The sequence below is a fragment of the Rhinolophus ferrumequinum genome, chromosome 28 (assembly GCF_004115265.2).
Source record: "Rhinolophus ferrumequinum isolate MPI-CBG mRhiFer1 chromosome 28, mRhiFer1_v1.p, whole genome shotgun sequence".
Classification (NCBI taxonomy): domain Eukaryota; kingdom Metazoa; phylum Chordata; class Mammalia; order Chiroptera; family Rhinolophidae; genus Rhinolophus; species Rhinolophus ferrumequinum.
This window is the reverse complement of record NC_046311.1, coordinates 4,798,646-4,825,484: the sequence shown is the minus strand read 5'-3', so window position 1 is coordinate 4,825,484 and position 26,839 is coordinate 4,798,646. Positions and strand designations below refer to the sequence as shown.

The window sequence follows — 26,839 nt, the reverse complement described above, 5'->3', positions numbered from 1 at the left end:
TGACCCATGCTGAGGACAGCCTGCCATATCAACCATCATTATCAGTTAAGAGTTCTAAAGTGATGTCATTGAATAACTCAGTGGGCGTGGCCAAGTTGTGTCCACAGCAGGCATTGCTGGGCTCTGATTGGATGAGTTCTCACAGGGTCCTTGGGTCTGGGTGCACTGAGCAGAATAGATTGTAGTAACAGCTTAGGCCATATTTATTTTACATACTATACATCAAAACTGAGTGTCTTTGTAACTCCCCGTAAATCTATAATTATTTCAAAATAAAGGTAAGGAGAAAAGAGCCTGAGTGTCCCCAAGTTCCCCAGACTTCCAGGGGCCCCTTTGGAAATCCCATTCAAAGAAAGTTCAGCCCCACTCCGCCAGCCTCAAGATGGCCAGTTCCCTCTCGTAGGATTTAATGAGGCCCATGCCCCAGTTCCCCTCTCCCTGCTCTGAGCAGCAGAAGCCAAGCCATTTTGCCTCCCAGTAAATTGCCAGCAGTACACCCCCGGCCCCCGGCCCCTCCATGAACTCGGCTTTGTATATAACTTCGGAGACAGTCAACGACCTTCCCCCCACCGAGCCCACTGCTGGGTTCCCCAAAACCAGAACAGGTGCCCACAGTCGGTGAATCCCACCTTCATGCCTCCAGTGACACAAGGGCCTCATGGGTTTTAAATAGCACCCTCCTGTTTTTGATTCTCTCACACTTAATTTCTGGTATGATTCTCTCACACCTAATTTCTGTCCCCAAGAAAGGTAGAATCGTGCAGTAGTTGACAGCGTGGAGTCTGGCACCAGGTACTTGGGGGGTTCAAAGACTAGATCTGCCACTTATAAGCCACCTACTCTGGGCAAGTCACTTAACTCTGTGCCTTAGTGTCCCCATCTGTAAATAAGATAATAGTATCTATCTCAGAAGGCTGTTTTGGGATAAAATGCTTCTATACACATAACGCCTTGAAACAGTGCCTGGCGTGTGCGATAAATTCTGTACAAGAGACGCCCCAGACCAGCCTGGAATAAAGGGCTGATGGTGGGTGCATATTGACCGTGAACAGCTGAAGCAAATGGCGCTTATAAATGGAGGAGGCCAACGTGATCTCGCTGGACTAAGGGATGAAGGTGGCAGGTTGAGGCCCAGTGAGGCCCTTGCACAGGCCTGGCCCACCTCAGCGTCCCCGAGTTCCCCTCAAGGAGGGCCACCTGGGATGGGTCACTGGTAAGAAGGAACCTTCCCCACCCACCTCCCCTTTAGGTGTCTTGGCGGTGCCGTCTCCAGGAGAAGAGGAGAGTAGCACACCCACGCTACCCTCCATCGTGGAGGACAGGATCACTACTCAAGCGGCACCTGGCGTGGCTGCTGTCCCCTTGGGGGAGCAGACGACTGCAATCCCAGCTTTCACCATTGAGCCAGAAAACCGGACGGAATGGGAAGCAGCCTCCACCCCAGCGGGCACTTACCCAATGCCAGGTCCGTGGCCTTCTCTGCCTCAGACGGCTGGGTTTGATCATTCTCACGTGCACTTCAGCTTCAGCATTGTCGGCAGGGGGGCTGGGCTGGGGTCTGAAAATTGGTTTTTCCATCAAGCGGTCAGGACGTGCTGGTGCGACTGGTCCAGGGACCGCACTTGGAGAACCAGGGGTTTCGCTAAATGAGACGATGATGTGGAAATTCTTGAAGGGTGACCTCGATCATCTGCAGTGGTAGCCAGGCCCCCACATCCAGTGGGTTGTGTGGATGGCACCCTCTAAAGTCTCACAGAGCACAACCTGAGGGGGGTGGGGAGCTTCCTGGTCCCCTCCCTCCCTCTTTTCCTTCCAACCTTCTTTCCAGAGACACTGTGCGAGGTTCCATTAGAAAATGTCTGAACACATCTCTGAGCTCTTGAGGGAAAAGTTTAACTGTGGAGGGAATGGAATTCAGCTTTTCTGCATGAGTTTAAAATGGGGCAGAGTTACTAACTCCACACCTCATCTTTCTTCCTCCTTTCCTCCAGGGATCCCTCCTACGTGGTCTCCCACTAGCACAGCAACAGAGGAGAGCACAGAAGGCCCTGCTGCAACAGAAGTGCCCTTGGCCTCAGAGGAGCCTTCTCCCTCAAAAGAGCCATCCCCCTCGGAGGAGCCATTCCCCTCGGAGAAGCCATTTCCCTCGGAGGAGCCTGCCACACTTTCACCCCCAGTGCCCAGTGGGACAGAGCTGCCAGGCTCTGGGGAGACATCCAGGGCACCTGAAGTCAGCGGTGACTTCACAGGCAGTGGAGAAGCTTCGGGAGGCCTGGACACCAGCGGGCAGCCCTCAGGGGGAACTGCAAGTGGACTGCCCTCAGAAGACCTTGACTCCAGCGGTCTCACCTCTACAGTGGGCTCAGGCCTGCCTGTGGGGAGTGGACTGGCCTCAGGGGGTAAAGATGGAATTACGTGGTCCAGCACTTCTGAAGTTGGTGGGCTGCCCTCGGGAGGTGAGGGCCTAGAGACCTCTGCTACTGGAGTAGAGGACCTCAGTGGACTGCCTTCTGGAGAAGGTCCAGAAACCTCCACCTCTGGAGTAGGCGATCTCAGTGGACTTCCTTCTGGAAGGGAAGGTCTAGAGACCTCTGCTACTGGAGTAGAAGACCTCAGTGGACTGCCTTCTGGAGAAGGTCCAGAGGTCTCTGCCTCTGGAGTAGGCGATCTCAGTGGACATCCTTCTGGAAGGGAAGGTCTGGAGACCTCTGCTTCTGGAGTAGAGGACCTCACTGGATTGCCTTCTGGAGGAGAAGGTCATCTAGAGATTTCTGCCTCTGGAGTAGGGGACCTGAGTGGACTTCCTTCTGGAGGAGAGGGTCATCTTGAGACCTCTGCCTCTGGAGTAGGTGACCTGAGTGGACTTCCTTCTGGAAGGGAAAGTCTGGAGACCTCTACTTCTGGAGTTGGGGATGACCTCAGTGGACTTTATTCTGGAAGGGAGGGTCTAGAGACCTCTACCTCTGGAGCTGAGGACCTCAGTGGGTTGCATTCTGGAAGAGAAGACTTGATTGGGTCAGCTTCTGGAGCCTTGGACTTTGGCAGAACACCTTCTGGAACTCTAGGAAGTGGACAAGCTCCAGAAGCAAGCGGCCTTCCCTCTGGATTTACTGGTGAGTATTCTGGAATAGACTTTGGAAGTGGCCCATCCTCTGGCCTGCCTGACTTTAGTGGACTTCCATCTGGGTTCCCAACTGTCTCCCTAGTGGATACTACGTTGGTGGAAGTGGTCACAGCCACCACTGCAGGTGAACTGGAAGGGAGGGGAACCATTGGCATTAGTGGTGCTGGAGAAATATCTGGGGTGCCCTTCAGTGAGTTGGACATTAGTGGAGGAGCTAGCGGACTCCCTTCAGGAGCTGAACTCAGTGGCCAGGCATCTGCGTCTCCTGAAATCAGTGGGACAACATCCGGACTCTTTGGTGTCAGCGGACAGCCATCAGGGTTTCCTGACATCAGTGGGGGAACATCTGGGCTTTTTGAGATCAGTGGGCAGCCAACAGGGTTTCCAGGGGAAATATCTGGAGTACCCGAGCTTAGTGGACTGTCCTCCGGACAACCAGACATCAGTGGAGAAGCTTCTGGAGTTCTTTTTGGCAGTGGTCAACCATTTGGCATAACGGACCTGAGTGGAGAAATGTCTGGGGTCCCTGACCTCAGTGGGCAGGCATCAGGGTTGCCAGAGTTGAGTGGAACAACATCTGGAATCCCTGACCTGGTTTCCAGTACCATGAGTGGCAGTGGTGAACCTTCTGGCATTACATTTGTGGACATCAGTTTGGTTGAAGTGACTCCAACCACATTTACAGAAGAAGGTTTAGGGTCTGTGGAACTCAGCGGCCTCCCTTCTGGGGAGACAGATCTCTCGGGCACATCCGGGATAGCAGACGTCAGCGGACAGTCTTCTGGAGCAGTTGACTCCAGTGGGTTTACATCCCAGCCTCCAGAATTCAGTGGCCTACCAAGTGGAGTAGCGGAAGTCAGTGGAGAAGCCTCTGGAGTGGAGATCGGAAGCAGCCTGCCCTCAGGAGCATATGATGGCAGTGGACTTCCATCGGGTTTCCCCACTGTCTCTCTGGTAGACAGAACTTTGGTGGAATCTGTAACCCACGCTCCAACAGCCCAAGAAGCAGGAGAAGGGCCTTCGGGCATTCTGGAACTCAGCGGTGCCCATTCTGGAGCCCCAGACATGTCTGGAGACCATTCTGGAGTTTTGGACTTAAGTGGGCTGCAGCCCAGGCTGGTGGAGCCCAGTGGAGAGCCGTCAAGTACTCCGTATTTTAGTGGGGACTTTTCTGGCACCATCGATGTCAGTGGAGAATCCTCTGCAGCCACAAGCGCCAGTGGGGAGGCCTCGGGACTTCCAGAAGTTACTTTAATCACTTCAGAGTTCGTAGAAGGTGTTACTGAACCAACTGTTTCCCAAGAACTCGGCCAGAGACCCCCTTTGACCCACACACCCCAGCTTTTTGAGTCCAGTGGAGAAGCCTCTGCATCTGGGGACATCAGTGGAGCTACAGCAGGGTGCTCCGGCTCTGGAGTAGAAGCGTCATCAGTCCCAGAAGCCAGCAGCGAGACGTCTGCCTATCCTGAGCCTGGGGTAGGGGCGTCTGCTGCCCCTGAGGCCAGCGGAGGAGCTTCCGGGTTCCCTGATCTGAGTGAAACCACCTCTGCCTTCCACGAAGCTGATGTGGAGGGAGCCTCAGGCCTGGGAGTGAGTGGCAGCACCTCGGCCTATCAGGAAGGACTCACGGAGGGCTCGACCACCCTGGAAGTGAGTGGGGAGTCGACCAGCACCTATGATGTGGGTGTAGAAACGTCAGGCTGGCCTTCGGCCACTCCTGTGGCTTCTGGAGACAGGACTGAAATCGGCGGAGACCTGTCTGGTCACACGTCGGGGCTGGATGTTATCATCGGCACCAGTAGCCCAGAGTATGAATGGACCCAGCAGACCCAGCGCCCTGCAGAGGCGCATCTAGAAATTGAGTCCTCAAGTCCCTTGCACTCAGGAGAAGAGACCCAGACAGCTGAAACAGCCACCTCCCCAACAGACGCTTCCATCCCAACTTCTCCGGGAGGAACAGAAGAATCGGAGGCAACCACTGCAGGTATTGTTGGGATTTTTTTCCTTTAAATGTGTGTGGGTAGTGCAGACGGTAGCATAGTACTAGGCAGTGTAGATTCACGGTTCCAAGCGCAGCTCTCCAACAGATCAGCTGTGCAGCCTCAGGCAAGTTTCTTAACCTCTCTGATCCTCATCTGTAAAATGGGAATAGTACAGGGAAGATTAAACAGCCTATAAATATATATAAAACAAGCACTCAGCATCATACTTTGCACATAGTACACACTCATACAGGTTACTGGCTGTTACTGTCACACTAAAGTGACATCACAAGGACAAAGAATGTCTCTATGCAAACTTGACTCTTTGTACTTGGCGCAGGGAGAGGAAAGGATGACTACGTAGTGCAAACATTCAGCTCCTGTCCCCTTCCCATGGAGTGTGAGATGAGAGAATGAACCTATTGATGACATTTATGCCCAAAGATTTACTTTGTGCAGGGTTCACACCAGCACAGATTAAGAAATGATGACGTGTCATTGTGGCCAAGTCCTAACTCTAGACCCTGCGTCCCCACCCCCACCCCATACAAGTGACTTCTCTATACTGTAGTAACTGTCTCACCTCAGCCCCGTCCCAGCACCAGGGGCTGACCCTTTTCCATTGCTTTTTGCTTTGGGATCCCTGGCACTTCCCTGTCTGCTGAAATCTTTCCCAGACACTGGGGCTGGGTGTCCAGGAGGGACAAGGTCGCCGACCCAAACATGCCGACCCAAAGTCAGCCTCGTGAGGCCGGCGGCATTCGTGTCCTAACCTCAAAGTCTCCGAGGCCATCCTGCAACCCAGGGGGCTAGATTCTTGATGCTCAGCCTCTCCCTGGGGGTTGCAGCCCCCGCCAGGTCCTGTGCTGAGGAGCCCTGTGGCGCTGGGACCTGCCAGGAGACGGAGGGACACGTCATATGCCTGTGCCCCCCTGGCTACACTGGCGAGCAGTGCGACATAGGTAAGACCCTCAAGGGGTGGGGAATGCAGACAGGGGAGGGCGGGGCTGCAGGCGGGAGGAATGAGCAAAGTCAGCCGAGGCTCAGGCTTCTCAGACCGGGAAGAAGAGGTGTGCAGTGACGTGTGTGGGACGAAGTCCCAGGCCAAACGCGGCACGTCTTTCTAGGGCACTTATTCTACACGACGGTTTAAGAGAAAAAAGCCAAGCTAAGGGATTATTAACCTGAGACGTAGTTAGTGTTTTGTCAAGCCAGTGATTGCTCAAGGAGTAGAATGTAAAATGTGCTTGGATTTTGAAGATAAAACTTGAGACTTCAAAGAAGTGTTGTATGAGGGTGTGTATCGGATACAGCTGGTCACGCCCCACAGTTGCTGGGAGACACCCCAAGGGGCTGTCGTGTACCGCACAGAACGAACCTCTCCAGGAAAGCCCGGGCAGCCCCTCATGCTCAGGTTAAGTGGCGTTTGGGTGCCCCGCGTGACCTGAAATGACACAGACAGCGCTTGTCACCCCCATTAGGAGTCACAGCTACAGGTCAGCTGTGATCTATCAGCAGCACCCTGCCACTGGGTGTCCACCACCCCGGGGCCTTGGTTTGTCCTTAGCCATGCGTCACCAGCCTGTGGGACAGGTGAGGAGCCCGGGGACTCCTCTGACTGGAGGTGGCCCCCGAGACGAGATGGTTAGAATCTACCTGTGTCATTCCCTGAACACTTCACGGCCTGTGGCCACGAGGCATTCCACCCCGTCAGCATCACATCCTTGAGGGAAGAAACACCCTATGACCTCCAAGCTCACATTCTTGGGTGAGCTCGGCACTGCCCCAGCCTCGGTCCAAAGTCAGGAATCAGAGACCAGGGTCTTTCCTCAAAGGTAAAACCCTCATTCCCAGGACACATGCAAAATCAGAGCCATGAGTCCTGGCGGGAAACAGCCACTACCAGCTAAATGGTACCGGGCAGCTATCCTCCAATAGCCTTTCCGCCACTCACAAAGAAGACTTCCTATGTTTCTATGCATATTAACATATATGCAAATGAACACCTCTTGATAGTATATGCTCACGTAATATAAATATGTTGTACACTTGGCGCTTACACAGGAGGTGTATATATGGATACACAGGCATCAGGGTGGCCGTCTACTCACCCTTTCCCCCACAGGGGTCAGCGTCTGCTCACGTGTAGGGGCCGTGACTGAGGATATTGTAGGCTTCCGTGGCCAGAGAGGGTGGGCTCAGCTAGGAAGGTCCTGCCCTTACCGCCAAGGGGACAATATTTCCACTGGGCCTTTGTGACCCCAGGGACTATACCCCTCCATCATCAACCCCCTCTGGGAGGGCAGTTGCTGCCTCTATCCTGGAGAGGAGCACCCGAAGAATACTTGGGGAGACCCTGAGCGTGCTTTCCAGCAAGCAGGGCCGGGTCCTCAGTCTGCAGTGGGAACGGCTCTGTCTGTCCGTGAGCAGCGCCCCCTGGAGGACACTGTGCCAGGTCTGCTCGCATGTCCTCTCTCCATCTGTGTGTGCAGGTGGAGAGTCCTACTTGGATGAAGTGTTTACCGAGCTCAGCTCAGTCCACCAGCTCAGCTGGGTCCGCGAGACGCAGAGCCCAATAGGGGACTGGGGCAGGCGCCAGGACAAGAACCCCCTTTGGCCTTCTCTTAGTATCTTCCGACACCTTTCCTAGGAGCTCCTTTCCCAACCTGATACGGGAAGCATAAATGTGACACAGGAATCAGAAGTCACATCAAGACTCATGTCCCTGAACCCCTGCAATTAGAAGTAGGTGACAAGGGACCCTAACTAATCACTGTAAGGACAGCCTTTCTCTAATCATATATTTTTAAAAGGCTTTCTTTCCCCCAGTTTCTTCCCAGACAGCTCTGGGAGTATCTTGGTCACTTCACTTGTTACCTTACCTGTAAAAATGGCACAGTGTCGTTCGTGCCATAGAGCTGTTGGGGGGATAATGTGTGTGTGAGAGGTAGGATCTGGCTCAGAGAAGCTTCTTGAGATACACTGGTTCTCTCTTCTCTTTCTTCGTGCAGCCTGCCCAATGCCCAAAGCCCTTCCCGTTCTCCACCTGCTACCACCTGTCTAGGGCCGCCCACTCTGTGCTCACAACAGGGCCCAGCCTAACTCCTTTCATTGTTCCGGAAGACGAGCAATGTCCTAATTGCCCTTCACAGAAAGAGGTGGCACTGCAGGGCCAGAGTGGCTCTTCCAGCCAGAGGAAGAGGAGCTGAGGCACCACGGGCCTGAGTGGCCAATAAGAAAGGCCCACACAAGTCACTCAGCCCTCTTCCTCCTGCTGGAGATACTGACTCGCCACATCTCCAAATGGCCCCCGTGGCACCCACAGGGTCTCTGGTCTTCGGAATTGTGGCCTTCTCCCTCCTCATCGGTGAATCCAGGGACATGCATAAAACAGCTCTGAGCCCAGGAACTGCTTCCTTCCGTTTTAGTCCTCGCCACCTTCTCAGATTTTGTGCCCTGGCCAAACACAGAAGGAAAACAACATTGCTCCCTGGACCTCAGGCGGCCTGGGGGAGGGGGATAAGCCCCTGGGACACCTGGAGCTATCTGGCCTGGCGTCCCCTGGGACCTCCGCCTTTCCCACTCTCTCCCCCATGGGCTGGCCAGAGGCTCCAGTGTTGATATCCGGCTCTTCTCCCCACAGGCCACTCCTGTCCCCTGCTCTATACAACTGCTTTAGCGCCTCCGTTTGCTTAATATCCCCTTGCCCAGTGCTGCCCGTCTCCCGTAATGACGCTAATGGACAAAAGAGAACAATAGCTTTCCTGAAACAGGAATGCCGCCCCCAGCTTCCGCCCGGCCGACCAGCCTGACCTATTGCTGCTACTGCTGCTGCTGGGAATCCTGGTGCATGCTGGGAATCCAAGTGCATGCTAGGATTTCAGCCACTTCCGCATGCATTTTGGTTTTGCTTGGAACGGTCAGTTCCAAACTTGGAACTGTTGGTTTCTCGTCCGTGGTGTGCAATCTCTGAGATGAAGTCAGGAACTTCATGGGAAGAGAGAGATGCCTGAGGACTTGAGAGTCTCAGGCTACCCACTGCACAAACCCATCTCTGGTCTAGAAGCATCTGCTATGCACGAGCAAAAGGGATCCAGAAGCAAGTGCTGTGTTTTTTTTTTTTCCTTCTAATCAGAGGATTGACTTTAATGTCCAGTCTGGTCCTGTGAGAGGCAAGAACTAAGTCCTGGAACATATTTAGGACACTGCTTACGTGGAACCACCCCTAGACATGTTGGGTCCTGAAGGCTGTACGAACACAGGTGCACGTACCGAGGCTAAGCCACGTATCATGATGCCCCGCGAGCCAGTGGAACCCACACATTTTATGATCCCCTGGGACGAGGAGCTTCACAATACCATTTATCACATTCCCAAGGGAAGTAGCCCAGAAAAAACCAGCAGGAGCCTTTGGAGTATAAATGCGAAGAGAGTAGAAGAGCCCCTCTAGGTATTTGGATTCTCGGAAAGATGCAGAAAGAGCAGATTAGGAAATTCAGTTCTCATCTTGGCTAATGGAAGAAAGTTGGATGCAAAGGCTAATGACTTACTAACTCAAAAGTCCTGCCAAGAAGTTGGATCAGAAAGTCCATCTTGGACCAGAAGAACAGAAGGGAAGAGCCTGCCGGGGTTGGTGCTGGTGGGCAGCCACTTACCAAATGCCTCACTGGCTTCAAAACACTGGTCTCCCACCAGCCAGGATGGAGCCCCTCTAGAAATCGTGTCTCACTGGAGGTGTCCACGTTCTGGGGCTTTAGGCTGGAAGGGGGTTATGTGGGGAAATAGGGGCTGGTTTGCCGTCCCCCCCACCCCAAGAGAACGACACTGGCTTTATCTTCACAAGATACTCTACAATCTTATTTACTGAAGAGATAAACGGTTTCTACAACCCCCAAATTTTGATGAGTCTCACGCAAATACCCCATGCTGCCATTCCTCATGGCCCTGAACTCTGTGGACCACTTGTTCGTTTTAGTACTGCACAGCTTTGCCCGCTTTCCTTGGTTCATAACCACAGAGGAAGCAAGGAACAGAAAGAGAGCTCTAATGAAGCTTCAAGAACTTGACTTTCAGCATCCGTGCTCTGGGCGAGTTCAAGCCCATGGTTCCTTGAAATAGTCCCAAGAGAAGGCATCTTACCTTGGAGGAACTCCGAGCTCACTCCCGCACCAGGCATTTAGCTTCAGAAGCACCCCATCTCTTCACTCACTGGGAAATCGGGCTCCAGTGTGCAGCTTGCCAATCCAGAAATCACACGCAGCCAAGAAAACCCTGGTTGGATCTTTGGCTCAGCACTCCACGATGGCGGCGGCGGCGGCAGCAGCAGCAGCAGCAGCAGCAACAGTTCTTAGAAACCCAGCCACCCCTCCCAGGGCTCTGGAGAGCCGCAGGGCTGGCCACCCGTACAGAGGCTGCAGTGTTTGCAAAGCTGGAGTTGCCGGCGGGAGTCCTAATGGTGGCCCTTGGTTTCTTGCAGACATTGACGAGTGCCTCTCAAGCCCTTGTCAGAATGGAGCCACCTGCGTGGATGCCATCGAGTCTTTCACATGCTTATGCCTTCCCAGCTACCGAGGGGACCTGTGTGAGATCGGTACGGCCGTCTCGGCTTCAGCTAATGTTACTAACTGCTGCACCCCAACTCCTCCCTCACCCTTCCCTTCTAACCACAGGGTCTAGGCCTTGGCTGGGGCCCCCACTGTCCATCCAGATAGCCACTTCAGGGGCCACAACTGCGAAGTCCACCCCACTCACTCCCACTCCTCCTCTCGCTGTTCCCCACGAAAACCTCCCTCTGGGGCGTTGGCTGATCTGACCACAGGAGAGAGACGCAGGCCAGGCCAGCCTGCACTTTGGAAGGTGGGGCTCTCGGGGACCTTGAAAACACTAACCTCCAGGGCTTCCAGACCAGCTGATGCCACCGTCAAGGTGGTACATGCATCAAACTAAGAGGACGGAGCGGATTCCGTGCATTGGTCTTCGAGGAAGCTATGGGTGGGACTAACAGGTTCTCACTCCGGATGACAGCCATGCATCTTCCCTGCAAGGTCACGGGCATGTGTCTGCCTGCTGTGTTGCCCACGGCAGCTCGGTGGCCCCTCTAAGGCTTTGGGAGCCACCATGCCACGCTGGCCAAGCTGCCTGCCTCTTCTTCTCTTGCAAGAACTATGGTTTGTCAGCCTGAGAGCTCCTGCGTTACCTGCATGCTCAAGTCACGCTTGGGCAGGGACTGCTGCATGTCACCTCATCACCACCTGCCATGTCAATGCCACTCTAGCCCACACTTCCTTTCTCCCTCCCTAGTGCAAGGCAAAAGGCTGGCCAGAGAGAACATAGCCTCATTGCCAGGGGCAGGGGCTGAGGTTGGTGTCTTGGGCCTTGCCAACCCCTCTGCTTCTGTACCTGGGCCAGGCTCTGCCAAGGGGCGCTGTGTGCCGGGAACCTCCCAGGGCCAGACTGAGGCCCCAGCTCCCACCATCAGTGCTTCCTAGTCTCCCCCACCCTCCTGGATCTCAGGATCATCCCAACTCAGAAAGGGGGAGATGGGGCTTACCGTTGCTGACAGCAATGGCCCATGTAGAATTGGAAGTGTGCAGGGCCTTAAAACCATTTTGAATGAACTCTCACATTGGACATCCCAGAACCTTCCAAAAAGCAAGTGAAGCTCCTGGGAAGTCTCCCTCTGACCCTAAGCGGGTAGGAGGTAGTTTTAGATTGCATGTTTCTTGGAAGTACTACCTAGGTCACAGACTAGTGGAGGAACGTAAGGCTTCTGGAAGAAAAGTCCTGAATCCTCCTTCCCTGCAGCCTCCCACCCTCCGACTTTACCCCAAGACCCCAAGAAATTGGGGCATGGCGTCTTGGCTAGGGTGGGAGTCTAGAGTTATAAGGATTTTCTCCCCAGATACCAAAAAATCTTCGTCATAGGGGAGAAGGATGCCTCTGGTCCCTGGCTGCCAATGCCAATTGGGGCAAAGGTCTGGAAGGAAGGCTGAGGCGTCAGAGTCCTCTAACAGCTCTTGGGCCCCAGACTGGGAGAAGAGGCCCTGCCAAAGTGGAGGCAGGGCTCTGCATTTGATGGCACAGAGAGAGGGTGTTGTAGGCCGCCACCTGGGCCCCGGGCCTACATGCCCAGCTAAGCAGGGCTGCATCTCTTCTCCCGCTCCAATCCTGAGCCCCCACCACTCCATGGGTGACTCATGCCTCGGCTCTGGCCTCCTGCTCCTTTCAGTTGGTTGTGGTGTCCCCAGAACCTGCATCCTGCACGGCCCTGCCCCTCCCACAGCAGCTGCCCGCTCCAGCTTTGCCTGCCCGGTTCAGCCCTCAAGCACTGAGATGGCCCAAGGATGGACCCCACAGCAGCCTTTGACGATGTGTCTGGCCTCCTGGCCACCTCTGAGGCCACTCAGCCTTCCTTCCAGACCTTTGCCCGAGTTGGCATTGGCAGGCGGGGACCAGAGGATCCTCTTTTGCCCTCCTGCCGCTCTGCCTCTGGTCAGGCTGCTGGCCTCCCACTCTCTCTCTCCGCTCTTCCCAAATGTGTCTCTTCCAAATCTGCCAAGCCTCCACCCCTTCAGCCTAAGCCTCCTTCCCCTCAGGCACAGGTCCTTTCTTCCTGGAACAGGCGGATTATCATCGGTGGCCCCCAATCAGGGCCCCCAACCTGAGGGGCTGGTGGTCCTATGCTCAGCCCCAGGGCCCTAGGGGCACCCTTCACCTGGGAGGCCCAGGGGAAGAGGGAAGTGAGGGTCTTGGAATTCCCTCTGTCCAGTGCTGTGCTGGCAAATGTTTAACCACGGGCTCTTGAAGAGGAAGGGGGAGCCCTGATTTGTGGCATTTGCCAGTTTCTGAGGTAGAATACTCCTACCAGAGCCAATTTAAAGCTACCACTGTGATGTCACTGAAGGCAGAGTTGGGGAGACACACTTCTAAGGGCTCTCCCAAGCCTCAAAAATCCGGCTTCAACACGCCCCTGCCTCTGTCTAGCCCCCTAGGCTGCTCCAAGAGCTCCAAACCAGGCCCTTCTCCTGCACTCAGAACCCATCACCAATATAGGTTTGTGAGGAGAGAGGCTCTTCCCGTCTTCATCTGCCACTAGGAAATAAAATAAAAAGTCACGGCCCCTGGGTCATGGACCCTGGGGTTGGCTGCCTTGCCCTCCACGAGGCAGGCTCAGTGTTCTCACCTAGAAGCTGCTCCGAGGAACAGACTTAGAGCTCTGAGTGTTCTCTGGACCCAAAGCAGGCATTTCTGCTCCTCTGTCTCCACCCCAGGTTCTGCTTCATGCCCTCAGCGCTGCCTGCGGCTGCCTTCACACACTTGCCCACAACCCCCTCTCCTTGGAGCCTCTGAGCCTCTGAACCACGTTTTGCCTTAAACCTCAACACCTCCCACCTTCCCACCTCTTTTTACCTGCCAGCTCTGCAGAGCAGGCATCAACAGGAGAAAAGCTTTGGGGTGGACCGACATCAGGGAAAGAAAGGACCCCTGGCATTTCCCAGGGGGTGGAAACATGCCTGAAAGTTCCAGGGGGGCCAGGGCCAGGCCTCCCTGACTTCCAACTTAAGCGTCTTATCCAGCCGGGCCTCTCCCCTCCTTGGAGGGCGTGACATTGAAGGCAGGGTGAATGCAGGAATCTGTGCCATGAGACTGGCAGCCACCGCCATCTCCAGTCGGCCTCGGCCCCTCCCTTCAAGCCCCTGACCTGTGTTGCAGACCAGGAGCTGTGTGAGGAGGGCTGGACCAAGTTCCAGGGCCACTGTTACCGCCACTTCCCCGACCGCGAGAACTGGGTGGATGCCGAGAGCCGGTGCCGGGAGCAGCAGTCACACTTGAGCAGCATCGTCACACCCGAGGAGCAGGAGTTCGTCAACAGTGAGTGTAGCGGGGTCTCCAGGACCTGAAAGGAGAATGGCCGTACAGGCCAAGGGCCTCACTTGCCAGAAGCCAGGGGTAGGGGGCAGGGAGGGAGGGAAGGGCTGCCCGTAGCCGGAGTTCCCTGAGACGAGAGGCTTTTGGGGCCAGTGGCTCTGGCTGCACCCAGGACAGCCCACTGTCTGTCTGAGAGAGCCCCAGACTAACCTGTGGCTGTCCTCAGTCCATGCCAGCTTGGGGAGGTGGTCTGGCGTGCACTGCAAACATGCTGGACTGAGACTCTTGTCAGGGCCTCCGGAAGCAGGTGGCATGCTCCTTCCTGCCGCCCTTCAACCCCTCAGCTTCTACAAGCTCACGTTTCTCGGACACTTTGGGGTGTCCAGCACCAGCCCCAACACCTGTGTCCTCTCCCCAGGCAACGCTCAAGACTACCAGTGGATCGGCCTGAATGACAGGACCATCGAAGGGGACTTCCGTTGGTCAGATGGACACTCCTTGGTGAGCCTGCTGGGGGGCCCCAGGCAGAGTTGGCATAGGAGGGGGATAAAGACCCCCACCCCCCAGAGAGAGAGAGATGCATTCAAACCACATGCAAACACTCCCTGAGCAGCTGCTGGACCTGGTGCCCTGAGGGCAGGGATGGTGTCTTGTTCCTTTCTGCCTGTGGACACCAGCCCAGGGCTGGACAAGCTGAGTGAATGAAGGCAGGCAGGAAGGCAGGCAATGAACGAATGAAAGCAAACCAACTGAGGGACATATGGAAGCGTTAGAGGGGTTCCTTGCCTACAGAGGACTCGGTCTACTCAAAGACACAGACAGACAGACAGACAGACAGAAAGCAGCACAGATGCCAAATGAACAATACACATGGTAATGCTGCCTGCCAGTCAAGAACCTCAGCGAAGGCTTCCTGGAAGAGGTGACTGTGAACAGGGTCATGGGGCAGGGGAGCAGTAACGCCAGAGGATAGGGGCCTCTGTTTGTCCTGGAGCCAGGCTAGAGGGAGACGCCTGGGGCGGCACAGAGGACTTGGGAGCCATGTCTCTGCCACCAAAGCAAGGCAGGCTGTGTGCCCAGTCCCTGCTGGCACGTGTGGAAGAGGGGAGTGACGTCAGCTCATCAGGAACTGTGACACCTTGGGGTTCTGAGCTGCTGAGAAGGACCACAGCTAGGTGGTGTGACCAGTTCTTTGGAGGGTCCATGGGTTCCACGGCACCCAGGGCAGTGCTGACCAGACTCCCAGCATCCTTTGCACCACTGCCAGAAGAGAAAGGAGCCAGGCAAGGGGCTTAACCGGGACGAAAGTAAGGGTCAGGCCAAACCACGAGGCTCCTGCCTTCTCCTCACCCCTTTCTCACCCCCACCCACAGCAATTTGAGAATTGGCGCCCCAACCAGCCTGACAACTTCTTTGCCACCGGAGAAGACTGTGTGGTGATGATTTGGCACGAGAAAGGGGAGTGGAATGACGTTCCCTGCAATTACCACCTGCCCTTCACGTGTAAAAAGGGCACAGGTAAGCTGGGCCTGGGAGGGGTCCAGGGAGGAGGAATCAAGACTTTAGGCTCCAGTTGTGGGATGAGACAGGGCAAGTCCCTTGTCTCCTGACTGCTCATGTCACTCACCGCCACCAAGCAGACTGGAGCTGACCTGGGGGGCCTCTCCCAGACCAGCATCCCAGGGCCAACGGCAAGGGCAAGTATACTCCGAGGGACCGTTTAGTCCCACTTTCCGGCCCCGCCACGAGGACGTTTTTGGAAATAATGATCTGCCTGCCTCTCACCCGCTTGCTCTACCTTTCTCCCCCTCTTTCGTCTTCTCAAGCCCTTAAAACCCTCCTTCTATTCCCTTCCTGCTGCTTTAAATCATGGAGGAACCCAGGTGTTAGAAGGAGTGGTTTCTAGATTCCGGGGGCAGCGTGCAAACGCCCCTTGGCCAGCAGCCAGGGCTCGGTGGGGTGTCTGGGCTCCATGTCCCTGTAGCTGCTTCAGGCTCCCGGCTGACTCACTGCAGCCAGAGGGGACCACTCTGGCTCATCACAGGCATGGGTCCTCACAAAAGACCCCCCCTGAGAGCCCTCTCTGAAGGATGTTTGCCCCTCAGTGGCCTGCGGAGACCCCCCCGTGGTGGAACACGCCAGAACCTTCGGACACAAGAAGGATCGGTATGAGATCAATTCACTGGTGAGGTACCAGTGCACTGACGGCTTCGTCCAGCGCCACGTGCCCACCATCCGGTGCCAGCCCAGCGGGCACTGGGAAGAGCCTCGGATCACCTGCACAGACCGTGAGCATCGTCCCACTCTCAGTGGCACAGCATTAGCACCCACCAATGTCCTCCTCCCTGTCCCCAGAGCGCCCACAGTGCTGGCCATCTCCAGAGGATCCTGACCCCACCGTCAGCACCCTCCATGGGCAAGGTCACCAATCACTGCCCCCGGCCCCACGGAGGGCCCACTTTCCTTTTCAACACCAGCTCCAAGCCCCTTAGCCCAAGTTGGTTCCAAGAAACATCAAAACCAGGAAGCAGGAAGGGAGCCAGGGTCCAGAGAGGGCAAGACGGGGCGTGGCTAGGCTGGCCCCGCTTCCTTCCCACGGTTCACTAAGGTTGTTCCTTCTCTCTGTCACCCAGCTGCCACCTACAAGCGCAGACTACAGAAGCGGAGCTCTCGGAGAAGCAGCCCCAGCACTGCCCACTGAGAGCAGCTCCGGGACGCACCCAGGATGCTGAGCCCAGGAGCCGTGCCAGGCTGACTTCGTACACAGATGGTGTCCTCCTCTTGTCGCTTTCTGTCATATAAGGAATTCCATTAAAGAAGGAAAGAATTAAATCCCACATTGTGTGTGCACCCACCCACCCCCTCAAATCGCCAAAATTGCATCTGATTTTCCTCCCAACTGCCAAAGCAAAGCAAACTTATTGTAACCCGTGGACTGAGTTTAGAGACATTTCTTCATTCTCCCGTTGTGCCTTTCCAGGGACCAGTGCAGGGACAGGGGGAGCAGGGAGGGATTAAGTTAAATAAAGAAGATTATTTTTTGTTTCCTGACTTTATCCAAGAGCAGTGCAATCGTTGGTTCTTTCACCTCCCAGGAGAGCTAGGGCGGAGGGAGGAGGGGGCAGAAGGAGCTGGAAGGGGCGGAGGCCCAGGGCATGAAGAACTCACACCACCGCTGAATGTACGGCATGAGGAGCCGGGAGGGCTGCACCATCCGTGTGGGGAGAAGCCTGGGGGAGAGGGGCAGGTTCCTGCAGCCCAGGGTGAGCGGGCAGAAGACAGCCAACGAGGGGTCTTCTGCTATGTGGAGGCCAGGGTCCCTCTTCCAGCATCCTCTCACCTGGATCTGCCACCCTAGCAGGTGTCATCTCTCTCGGCAGGGCTGGGTGGGGGGCACTTCCTCCCCAGTGGGAGTGCCCCCCACCCCTCACTCCTCCCTCCCCCACCCCCGGGACCGTGCAGGCACCAGGGTTCCGTGCACCTATTTATATTTTTGAAAATGAAGATTATGATAATTATAATAATAAAGACATTGGAAGAGATCGATTTCTTTTCCCTTCTTTTTTGTAGTTTAAGAAGGCTACTGTGGTCCAGGGTCTGCTGAAGGGGCTTTTAGGAATGGTGGCCATGGGGATACCATTTTGATCAAATAACCCCGACTTGGCGTGAATCCTATTTGTTCAGAGAGCCTGGGACAGTCACACCTGTTTTGCTTTCATTTCACAAGGGTACAGACGGGTTTGATGGAGTGTGTGTGTGTGTGTGTGTGTGTGTGTGTGTGTGGCAGTCAGTGGGTGCTGTGTGTGGATCTGTGAGTTGGCACACTATCAAATGACAACCCAAGTGAGACGTCTGGTCACTTTGCATAGTTTGGTCCCTTGATATCACACTGTTTGTTCACAGGGAGGAGCCGGTTGGTAGAAGGCGACGCAGAGCAGGACAGAGAGAAGGGCTGGGATGGGGGCGGGGGGTCACAGCACCATTTATTGTTTAAAGGACACAAATTGAGGATAAAAGCGCCAAATGAGGATAAATGAGATAAATGAGAACAAAATAGAGACTCTGAACCAAGAGAGAAAGAATGGGAGGGGAATTCCTTCCCTAGGATCTCACACAGAAGCCCGGGGACCCACCTCCAGCCCTAGCATCTCAGTAGAGAAGTCGGAGGGGACGAGAGACGGCGAGGTCCCACGTCCAGCTCAGAGCCTCCTGGGTGTCCGCTTCCCCCCACTCCCAAGGCTGAGGCAGAGGCAGAGCTGCAGCCATCATGCCCTCGCCCCTCTGTCTGTACCCTCTCTGGGCATCAGCCTCCCCCGGAGCAGGGGGAGGGGCTGGACTCAGTGCCAACAGGGAGCCCTCGTGCGCCCAGGAACATCTGTTCAGAGGAGGCAGGGCAGGAGGACTGCTGGTTGGGGGAGCCTTGGGGTGTCCACCCGAGCAAAGGGAGGATGTGGTCTCCGTTGGATTTACAAAAATTGTTTACTTTTTTAAAAATGTAATCTGAGAATTATAGAAACAATATGACGATTGCCCCAACCCACAAAGAAAAATGAACTCAAATAAATATAGCCCTTGAGGGGAGGGCCTGGGCGGGTAGGGAGCTGGGGCCCAGGCTCTAACGCGGACGGTAGCAGTAGACGCCATACTTGCGGCTCTGAGGGTCTGGGAATCCAAAGCTCCGGACACCGGGCTCCGGGGGCCCGCACTTGGGACGTGGGTGAACCACAGGGTAGCGGACACTACCATCTGCCAGCCAGCCAGCATCGCAGTGGTCCAGGCCACGGAACTTCCAGGCGGCAAAGAGCTGGCCCACTTTGGCAATCTGGGCACCATCTTCCTGGCACGCCTCCTTTGCCTCTTCCAGTGTCAGCTTCTCAGGGTGCTGCAGGTAGTACACCTGCCCTATGGGAAAGTGGGGTGTGAGGGCCGGGCAGCGGAGGGAACAGCCCGAGAGGACAGCAGGGCCTGCAAAAATGTCAGCCCGTCTGGACGTCACCGACCAGCCTCTGAAGTCCTGTCCACTATCGGAGCCCAGGGAGCCACCATGCTGTGGGCATCTGCAGTGGACATTGTTGGGGGTACCTTCCCCCGTCCTCACTCCCTCTCGGAGAGCTCCATCCCCTCCTGTCATGTGTATAGTCCCCGCCATCTTCCCTAATTGCACCCTGGGTGGGCAACCCATGCAGGCTGGACCAATCAGAGTCTCTCACCCATTCAGTCATTTACTGAGTCCCTACGATGTGCCAGGCTCTGTCCCACATGCTTGAGGTATGGCATTGAACCAATTTCTGTTTTCACTTGTCTGTGTTCCCACGGAATGAGCCACTTGTGAGGACAGACTGTATTTACTTGTCTGGGTTGCCCAGGACCTAGTCCAGGCTCCAGCACGTCGTAGGCACTCGGGAAATGTTTGATGAACGAGTAAACCAACGACGGGCGTGCGCAGCGGCCTCAAAGCCCTCCAACTCAGCTGCACGCGGCTTCGACATCTGTGGTGCGCCAGGCGGAGGTGCCCTGGGGCGGGCAGAGGGGCCCTGCCCGCCACAGGCTGTGCCCCGCCATCCCACTCACCTTTGAGGGCAGCAGCGAAGCAGAACACATCATAGCGGTACAGACGGCGATGGCGTGGGCCGTAGCTGCGCACGCCGGGCGCCAGCCCCAGGCCCCCACAGGGTTGCCGGGCCAGCGTGACAGGGTACCGCACAGAGGCGTCCTGCAGCCAGCCCGCGTTGCACCAGTCCAGGCCCTGCTCCCAGGCCCGGAAGAGCTGCTCAAAGGAGGCCACCACCGCTGCCTGCCCCTCACAGGCCTGCTGGGCCTCGTAGAAGTTCAGCTGGTAGCGCCCCTGGCGAGGCTGGTAGGGAAAGACTACGCCTGAGGAAGGAAGAAGGAGGGCTTGGAGGGGTGGGCAGGGACCCAGCTGGCTGAAGAGCCCACTCCCCTGCCCCTAGCTCCACTGGGACAGATGCTCCCCATCACACACACGCACGCACGTGTGCACACACACACGCACACACGACACAGGCTCAGCAAACCTGTCGTCTCCTGTCCACTGTCCAAGGCAGAGGCAGAGCCTCCATCACACCTCTCTTCTAGAATGAGGTTGGCACATAGCAGCACTCAGCAAACATCTATTAGTTGCCGAGGTCATGAATTAATCAGCCAAAGAATATCCCCAACTATAGCATGGGGATAACACGTAATTCACAGGCCTGCTGTAAGAACCCCAGCGCTATGGTCTCAATGGGTTCCCCAAATTCATATGTTTAAATCTTAACCCCCAAGCTGATGGCATCAGGAGGCGGGGGCTTTGGGAGGTACTTAGGTCACGAAGGTGCAGCCCTCATGAAGGGAATTCGTGCTCTTATCAAAGACACCCCAGAGAGCTCCCTAGCCCCTTCTGCCACGTGTGGACACAGCCAGAAGTCGGCGACCTGGCAGAGGGCCCTCACCCAACCATGCTGGCATCCTGATCTCAGACTTCCAGCCTCCAGAGCTGTGAGAAATAACTCTGTGTTTTATAAGCCACCCAAGCCATGGCACCATCCAAATGAGGGCTTAGCAGTGTGCCCCAGTCCCCACCACTCCGTCACTCACACTGGGTTACCTCATTTGTCTGTGCTGCCTGTCGACCCTGCTTAAATATCAGCTCTGTCTCTAGCTGTGTGACCAGTGCCCACTTTCCTCTCTCGGAATAGAGTACGAACAAGGGGGAGTAGAGGGTCGTGGATTCTGGAGGCTGACTGCCTGGGGTCAAACCCCTGCTCTTCCATTTATGAGCTATGTCACCTCGGGTAAGTTACTTGACCGCTCTGTGCCTCAGTTTCCTCCTCTGTCAAATGGGGGTGCTAACAGTAGCTTCCTCATGGAGCTGCTTTGAGAATTAAATGTTTATCTGCCTAAAGCACCAAGGTCGAGTGGATTTCTCGAGGCGCCTCCCACCCGTCAGCCCCGAGTTCTCAGCATCACCCAGCGTTGCTCGGGGCCTCACCCCACAGCTCCAGTTCCACCAGGCTGCTCTCGTCTTCCAGCCCGTCGATGACCTCGCAGCGGTAGCGCCCAGAGTCCTCCAGCCGCAGGTCCTGGATCTCTAGTGACACTTCATTATCCTCGTCCTGCCACAGGGACACACGGCCTCGATAATCTCCAAAGGAGCGGTGCCTGAGTCCGATGGCCACCAGCACGTCCTGATCCAGGGCCCCGTTCTCCGACAGCTTCCACCATTTGATACACATGGGCCTTGGGGAGACCAGGGCCGGCTTGTAGTGGTACCGGCATGGCAGGGTCACGTTGGCCCCTTGGTAGGAGAACAGGGTCTCCTCAGGCGTCTCCACCACCAGCTTCACTCTGTTGAACAGGCCTGGGGGGAGAGGTGGGTGCAGATGGTGCAGCTCATCTGTACCCCGGCAATGGCCACCCCTACCTCGCCCCAGCTCCCGTTAGTCTCGTGTGTTAAGAGATTGCAAGAACAGCCATAATGCTGCACCCTTCCTCGTAGCCACACGCTCTGCACTGACTTTCTACCTCCTTCCATCGAGAGGTGACTCTGTTCTCCCTCCCCCTGAAATCCCTGCTGGCCTCACTACTTCCTGTGATCAAACGATCTTGGAAGAAGTGACTGTTCGTGAAGTGACTGTCCCATAGTGCCTATTCAGAGCCTAGGCCAGGGGCGTTGCTGCTCCCATATCGGAGCAGCCTGCCGGAGGATGAATGAGGGCATTCAGCAGATGGCTGCCCCATCTGAGGCCATCCTAGGCCAAGCAGCCCCCAGCTCACCTGCCCCCAGACTGCGGGCACATGAGTGATCCAGCCCAAACTGCCAGCCCATGAAATCACGAGCAAAGTGAAACAGATGTCGTCTTAAGCCACTACGTTTGTTATGATTCAGAAAGTTCCTTGAATCTCCTTAAAGTAGTGCTTGTACAACAAAATAAATTCTGGAGAAGACGGGTATGGGAGGCTCAATAATGGCTCCCCGACATATTCAGGTCTGAATCCCTGAGTGTTGCATCATATGGCAAAATGAACTTTGCAGATGTGATGAAATTAAGGGTATTGAGACGGGGGGTGTGGTTAGACTGAATTTTCCAGATGGGCCCTGCCCGGAATTCCAAGTGTCTTTTTAAAGGGAGGCAGAGGGAGGTTTGACGACAGAGAAGGCCATAGGACCTTGGAGGTAAAGATTGGAGTGACCCAGATACAAGCCAACGAATGCCAGCAAGCCACCAGAAACCACGAAAGGCGATGGAGTTTTCCCGAGAGCTTCTGAGGCAGGCTCGTGTGATGACCAGGCCGTTCGTCGTCTCAATCCTTCCATAAACAAATCTCAGTGTGGTTTCTTAAGATCTGCGTGCCCTGGGCACCTGGCTCAACTCATGAGCCTCGTTTCCTCATCTATGAGATGGGAAATGGGACAATATATAGTATCTGTTTTCGGGACGACAAGGGCAGCCAGTCTCCATTTGGCCCGGTCAGTGCCTGCACTGTACTTATTCGTACCCTTGCCTGTGTCAGGGTGTTTATGAGGATTACATGAGATAATGTAACGTAAGGCACCTCAAAGCATGCCTAACACATAGTAGGTGCACAATCACCACCCACTAAAAAGTCACCTGCCCAAAGCCATGTACCCAGTAAGTGGCCAAATGAAGATTCGAGCTCACATCTGTCTAACCCCAAAAGCCCCTTTCCACTAGGGAGATCAGGGGAGGTTACCTTTCTAAGATCTTGACAAACTGGCAGGACTTTGGGGAAGTATTAAAAAGCACAAATGATCATCCTCCAGTGTACTGAGCACCATGTCTGAGGGAGCCAGCGACTCAAAGTAACTGAACCATGTCATCTGCTTGCCTTAAAAACAAGGCTGGTCTACGGGAAGGGCCCAGATGGGACAGGGGCTAGTATCCCCCGTTCCAACCTGGAACCTGTGTATCACAGCAGGAGCCAGGCCCGCGGAGGTGTCAGTTACCAGACCCAGGATGACGCCTACCTTCACCATAGCCGTTGCCTGGGTTCTGGTCATGGGGACTGTTGGAGTAGTAGAAGCCATTGTAGAAGGGCAGTGCAGAGACGTGGGCCAGGGGGAGCAGCAGGGCCAGGAGGAACAGACCCATGGTGTCACACACAATGGCAGCACCAGGGTATCCTGGACAAGGCTGGGGCCTGGGCAAACTGGAAAGAGGAGAAAAATAAGCCAATTAGAGGAGCTCAACTTGGGGGGGTCATTCACTGGCTCAACAGGTAACTGGGGAGCATCTTTTGCATGCCAGGCAGGCACTGTTCTCGGGGCCCACTTCTTATCCGTTGTGTGATTCTGGGTAGGTGTCCTCATTTGTGAAATGGAGATTATAAAACTCACCCAGGTATATTTTTCTCCAATATGGTCTACTTTTCTCCTAGGTGAGGAGAGGCCATGTGACTCAGTGCTGGCCAGTGGGAGTGAGCAGAAATAATATGTACCCTATGGTGGTCTCGTAGTTAAAACAACTCGGGCTATCCTCTCCCCGGTATTCTTTCCCCAACCTGTTGGCAACCAGACTAGCCCCCTTAGTCTCAAAGGTGGAGACAACGGATTGATGACAGAGCTGTCACAAAGCAGTATTCGTGTGTCTGGAAAAAAAAAAAGTGTATTTTTTGCAAAATCATGAGTTTAAAAATACCAGCGTTAGGGAGAAAATAAGGTTGGGACAGACTACTCAAAACACGTGCAACTCTGTAACCAGAGCACTAACAAAAACAAGAACAATCCTAGTAAAAAAAAACAACAAAACAAAACAAAAAAAACCAGCACCACTAATTCTGTAATGACACTGGCACAGGACGCCCTTTACGTTCGACTCCCATCAATCAGCCCTTTGCTGCCATCACCACTGGGCAAGTACTTCCTCCTTCCAGGCATAGGTTCTTGGGGGCATTGGATTCCAACAGAAACTAAATCTGACCCCAGGGTGAAGCCATCCTCTTCAATCCTTTTTTTTTTTTTTTTTTTAAACACAGGGGAAATGTCTCTGCAACTTCTTCACTGACGCCTACTTTTATCAGAAAACTTTGTTGTTAGGTTCTGTTAAGCAGCGACACCAGCCATGTAGGCATCCCACACTCACCAAATCTACTGCATCTTTGAGTTGGAATGGCAAGAGTCTGCATATTGAAGAGCTGGGAGATAGGGAGGAAGAGATGTGGCGTGGTCCAATCTATCTGGTTCCTGAGTTTTAGACGGTGGAGAGCAAGAGTTCGGATAGCGAGGAACATGTTATACTAAAGAAAGGCACTTTCTCCAGGACTTGCGTATCAGCATTTCTCTTTAGGATTGCATACGTTGCTTTAATTGTGACAAATATTGCTACAGTCACTCCAGTACATTAGGGCGCAGGGAAAAAAATCACCACTGGACCAATGTGAGTCCATGTTACACTGCCATCGTTCCCCCATCATCCTCACCTCTCAAGAATGAGGTAATTCACAGTTCAGAAACATGCACTGAGGCAAAACAGACTGTCGCACCTCCTGGTATCCTCCAGAAGCTCCCTCAATCCTCCCAAGAGCAGCCACCCTGGTCAGCAAGGAGAATTTTATTCTCCCCTTCTAATCCACAGGTGAACAGAGGCACAGAGACATGAAGCAACTCTGCAAAGGCCAGGAGGCAGTACAGGCAGGATTCTGTTGAGCTCTTTTCAGCCAACCTGCAGAACGATCTGTCATATTTAAGGACTGACATCTGCTTATCAACGCACTTGCCTGGACATCATTGCCTGTGAACCTCACAGTGTCAGAATTATCATCCCCATTACGCAGACAGGGAAACTGAGGTTCAGAAATCCTAAGTTGCTTGGCCACTTGGATTCAGTTCTGGCTCCACCTACTTACAAATAGTCTTTCTTTAGACAAGTCACTGAGCCTCACTTTTCTCATCTGTAAAATGGGGGTCACAACAATACCAACCAGGAAATACTTTTGTGAAGATTAAGGGAGAGAAGGTTTGAATAGCACTTTGAATACTGCCTGGCAGGGTGGAGCACACAAAAAAATTAGCTATTACTTCTACTGTGAACAGTTTACAAGTGAAGTCTCACATTATCTCAGTGGACTTTTCTCCTCTCTCATTGCCTAGAAGAGAAAGCAGGCACCATTGCCTTCTCTTTACAGTTGGAGAAACTGAGACCAAGGCTTTATCTTTGGTAAATAGGTGGAGGTTAGAGAAAATTCAGGTTGTTCCGATGGACCAGCTTTTGCTTTTTTTGCCAGCACCACTTGCATGGAGTACGAATCCAGACACCAGTAGAGGGCAGTCTCCACCAGGCCACCTCCCCAGCGAAGAATTTGACTTTGGTGTCCCCCGTTACCACAAGGCTTACAATCGTTTCAAACCTGCATCCCCAAAAGTGGAAGCCGGAGGTGCTTCCTGTCATCATTTCCAGTCTGCTGGCCCGTGCAGGGCCGCGGCGGACGGACAGGGCGCCTCCCTCTCACCTGCCCCTCCTGCAGGGAGCAGGTTCAGCGCTGGTCACCGCAGTCCAGACTGGGTCACAGGCTGGTGACAGAGCTGGGTACAAGGCCCACTGTTTCCCTCCTGGCCGCTCACGAGCCCCAAATTCCTCCCTGAGTGACCCATCTCCCACCCAGGGCTCTACCCTCCGCCTTCCCTGCCCCTTCCCGCTGTCCCCAAGGCAGAAACCCCACTGAACTGAGGCCTGAAACCGACGGGCATCCATTGCGTTTGCCCTGGGACGGCCAGAGCAAGCGGCAGAGGCAGAGGGCAGGCCGCTCGCCCGTCGCCTTGCAGATGTCCCCAGCCCCTCTCGGGGTTCCCGTGGCCCCGGAGCGTCCAAAGGCCCCGGGGCAGAGCCGGCGCGCGGCGCGCTGTGTTGGCGTCTGCAGGACCCGGCCGGGACTGGATGGGAAGGAGTCAGGAGGCCCCCAGTGAAGAGGGGACTTAACCTAGGCGGCAGTCGCAAAGACCACGGGTTTCGCGGGGGCCGTGCCTCCTCGCCGCGCACACCCTGGCCCGGCACAAGTCAGCCCGCGCCCCACGCGGCTCTCACCTCACTCGCGTCGGGAGCTTCTTCCCCTGCATGTGTCCATATCCCAGCTCTGGCCCCGCCCACTTCCTCGGACCCAGGCACAACTGGTTTGAAGCCCCTCACGAGACCCGAAGCCGGAAGGGAGGGAACCCCGCCCACAGGGGCCCCAGGAGCCTGGCGACTCAAAACCACATACCCTCCCCCGGCGGCTCGACTGCTGGAGCTCAGGGACGCCGGCTTATCCATGGCTGGGGAAACAAGATGGCTTTTGGAACTTCACAGTCAGAAAGGAAGCGACTGCCAATAACCCCCAGCGCTCCCGCTGGGCCTGCCCTTTAAAGGAATTTACTTCCCCCACTTCACCCCCAGGAAAGGTCTGGGATTAAAGGGAGTAAATGCTGCGGACTTGGGCACTCTCCAGACACCGCTGGGGACCCCCTGGTACCTCCGCGGGGCTGCTGGCCAAGGTGTGAAAGGTGGGTGCAGGAGCTGAGGCTGCTACATTTGGGAGGTGAGTGGAGATGGAGCATTTATAAGAGGGGTCCCATTAGAACGCTGGTTTACTAAAACGGTGGGACTAAGCAAGGGGGAGCGCCCATCCAGCACTCCGCAGCCAGCCAGACTCTTCAGTGTCAGGTACATGGATGCTCCCCCAGTGGGGGGCTTGGATGAAAGGCCCTGGAGTGAGGGGAGGCACAGGATAGGGGTGTGCCTCCCCTCACTCCAGGGCAATCAGGAGTCTGACTGGTTCTCCAACAGGGGATGGGCCCTCCCTCAGAATCCTCACATCAGCCAACACAGCCATACCAGCAGCCACCTTCCAGGACGCCTGTTTGGACAGGGGG

At 55.1% G+C, this 26,839-nt stretch overlaps 2 protein-coding genes across 8 annotated transcripts in view; one reads left to right on the top strand and one right to left on the bottom strand.

Annotated features, from left to right (window-relative positions):
- Nucleotides 1-17,035, top strand: part of ACAN (aggrecan) — a 47,117-nt gene extending 30,082 nt beyond the window's left edge. For 2 of the 6 annotated variants that reach the window (XM_033100100.1, XM_033100101.1), the window contains exons 11-15: nucleotides 1,250-1,465; nucleotides 1,992-5,108; nucleotides 5,946-6,068; nucleotides 10,583-10,696; nucleotides 13,819-14,007. In XM_033100100.1, the coding sequence (XP_032955991.1) occupies nucleotides 1,250-1,465; nucleotides 1,992-5,108; nucleotides 5,946-6,068; nucleotides 10,583-10,696; nucleotides 13,819-14,006 (3,758 nt within the window). In that variant the 3' untranslated portion in view covers nucleotide 14,007. Of the gene's footprint in view, nucleotides 1-1,249; nucleotides 1,466-1,991; nucleotides 5,109-5,945; nucleotides 6,069-10,582; nucleotides 10,697-13,818; nucleotides 14,008-14,392; nucleotides 14,476-15,347; nucleotides 15,493-16,079; nucleotides 16,263-16,607 lie in introns of those variants that run through there. The other 4 variants (XM_033100105.1, XM_033100103.1, XM_033100102.1 and 1 more) reach the window with 4 other exon arrangements.
- A 962-nt stretch (nucleotides 17,036-17,997) lies between these two features.
- Nucleotides 17,998-26,280, bottom strand: HAPLN3 (hyaluronan and proteoglycan link protein 3). Of its 2 annotated transcripts, none has more exons than XM_033099967.1 (5): nucleotides 26,191-26,280; nucleotides 22,964-23,145; nucleotides 20,966-21,334; nucleotides 19,546-19,848; nucleotides 17,998-18,876 (listed from the first exon to the last, which is right to left on the bottom strand). In XM_033099967.1, the coding sequence occupies exons 1-5, from the start codon at nucleotides 26,238-26,240 to the stop codon at nucleotides 18,590-18,592; spliced, it is 1,191 nt and encodes a 396-aa protein (XP_032955858.1). In that variant the 5' UTR covers nucleotides 26,241-26,280; the 3' UTR covers nucleotides 17,998-18,589. The 2 variants fall into 2 exon arrangements, with proteins under 2 accessions (XP_032955858.1, XP_032955859.1); XM_033099968.1 differs by lacking the exon at nucleotides 26,191-26,280 and adding an exon at nucleotides 26,016-26,114.
- Between the last annotated feature and the right edge of the window lie 559 nt (nucleotides 26,281-26,839).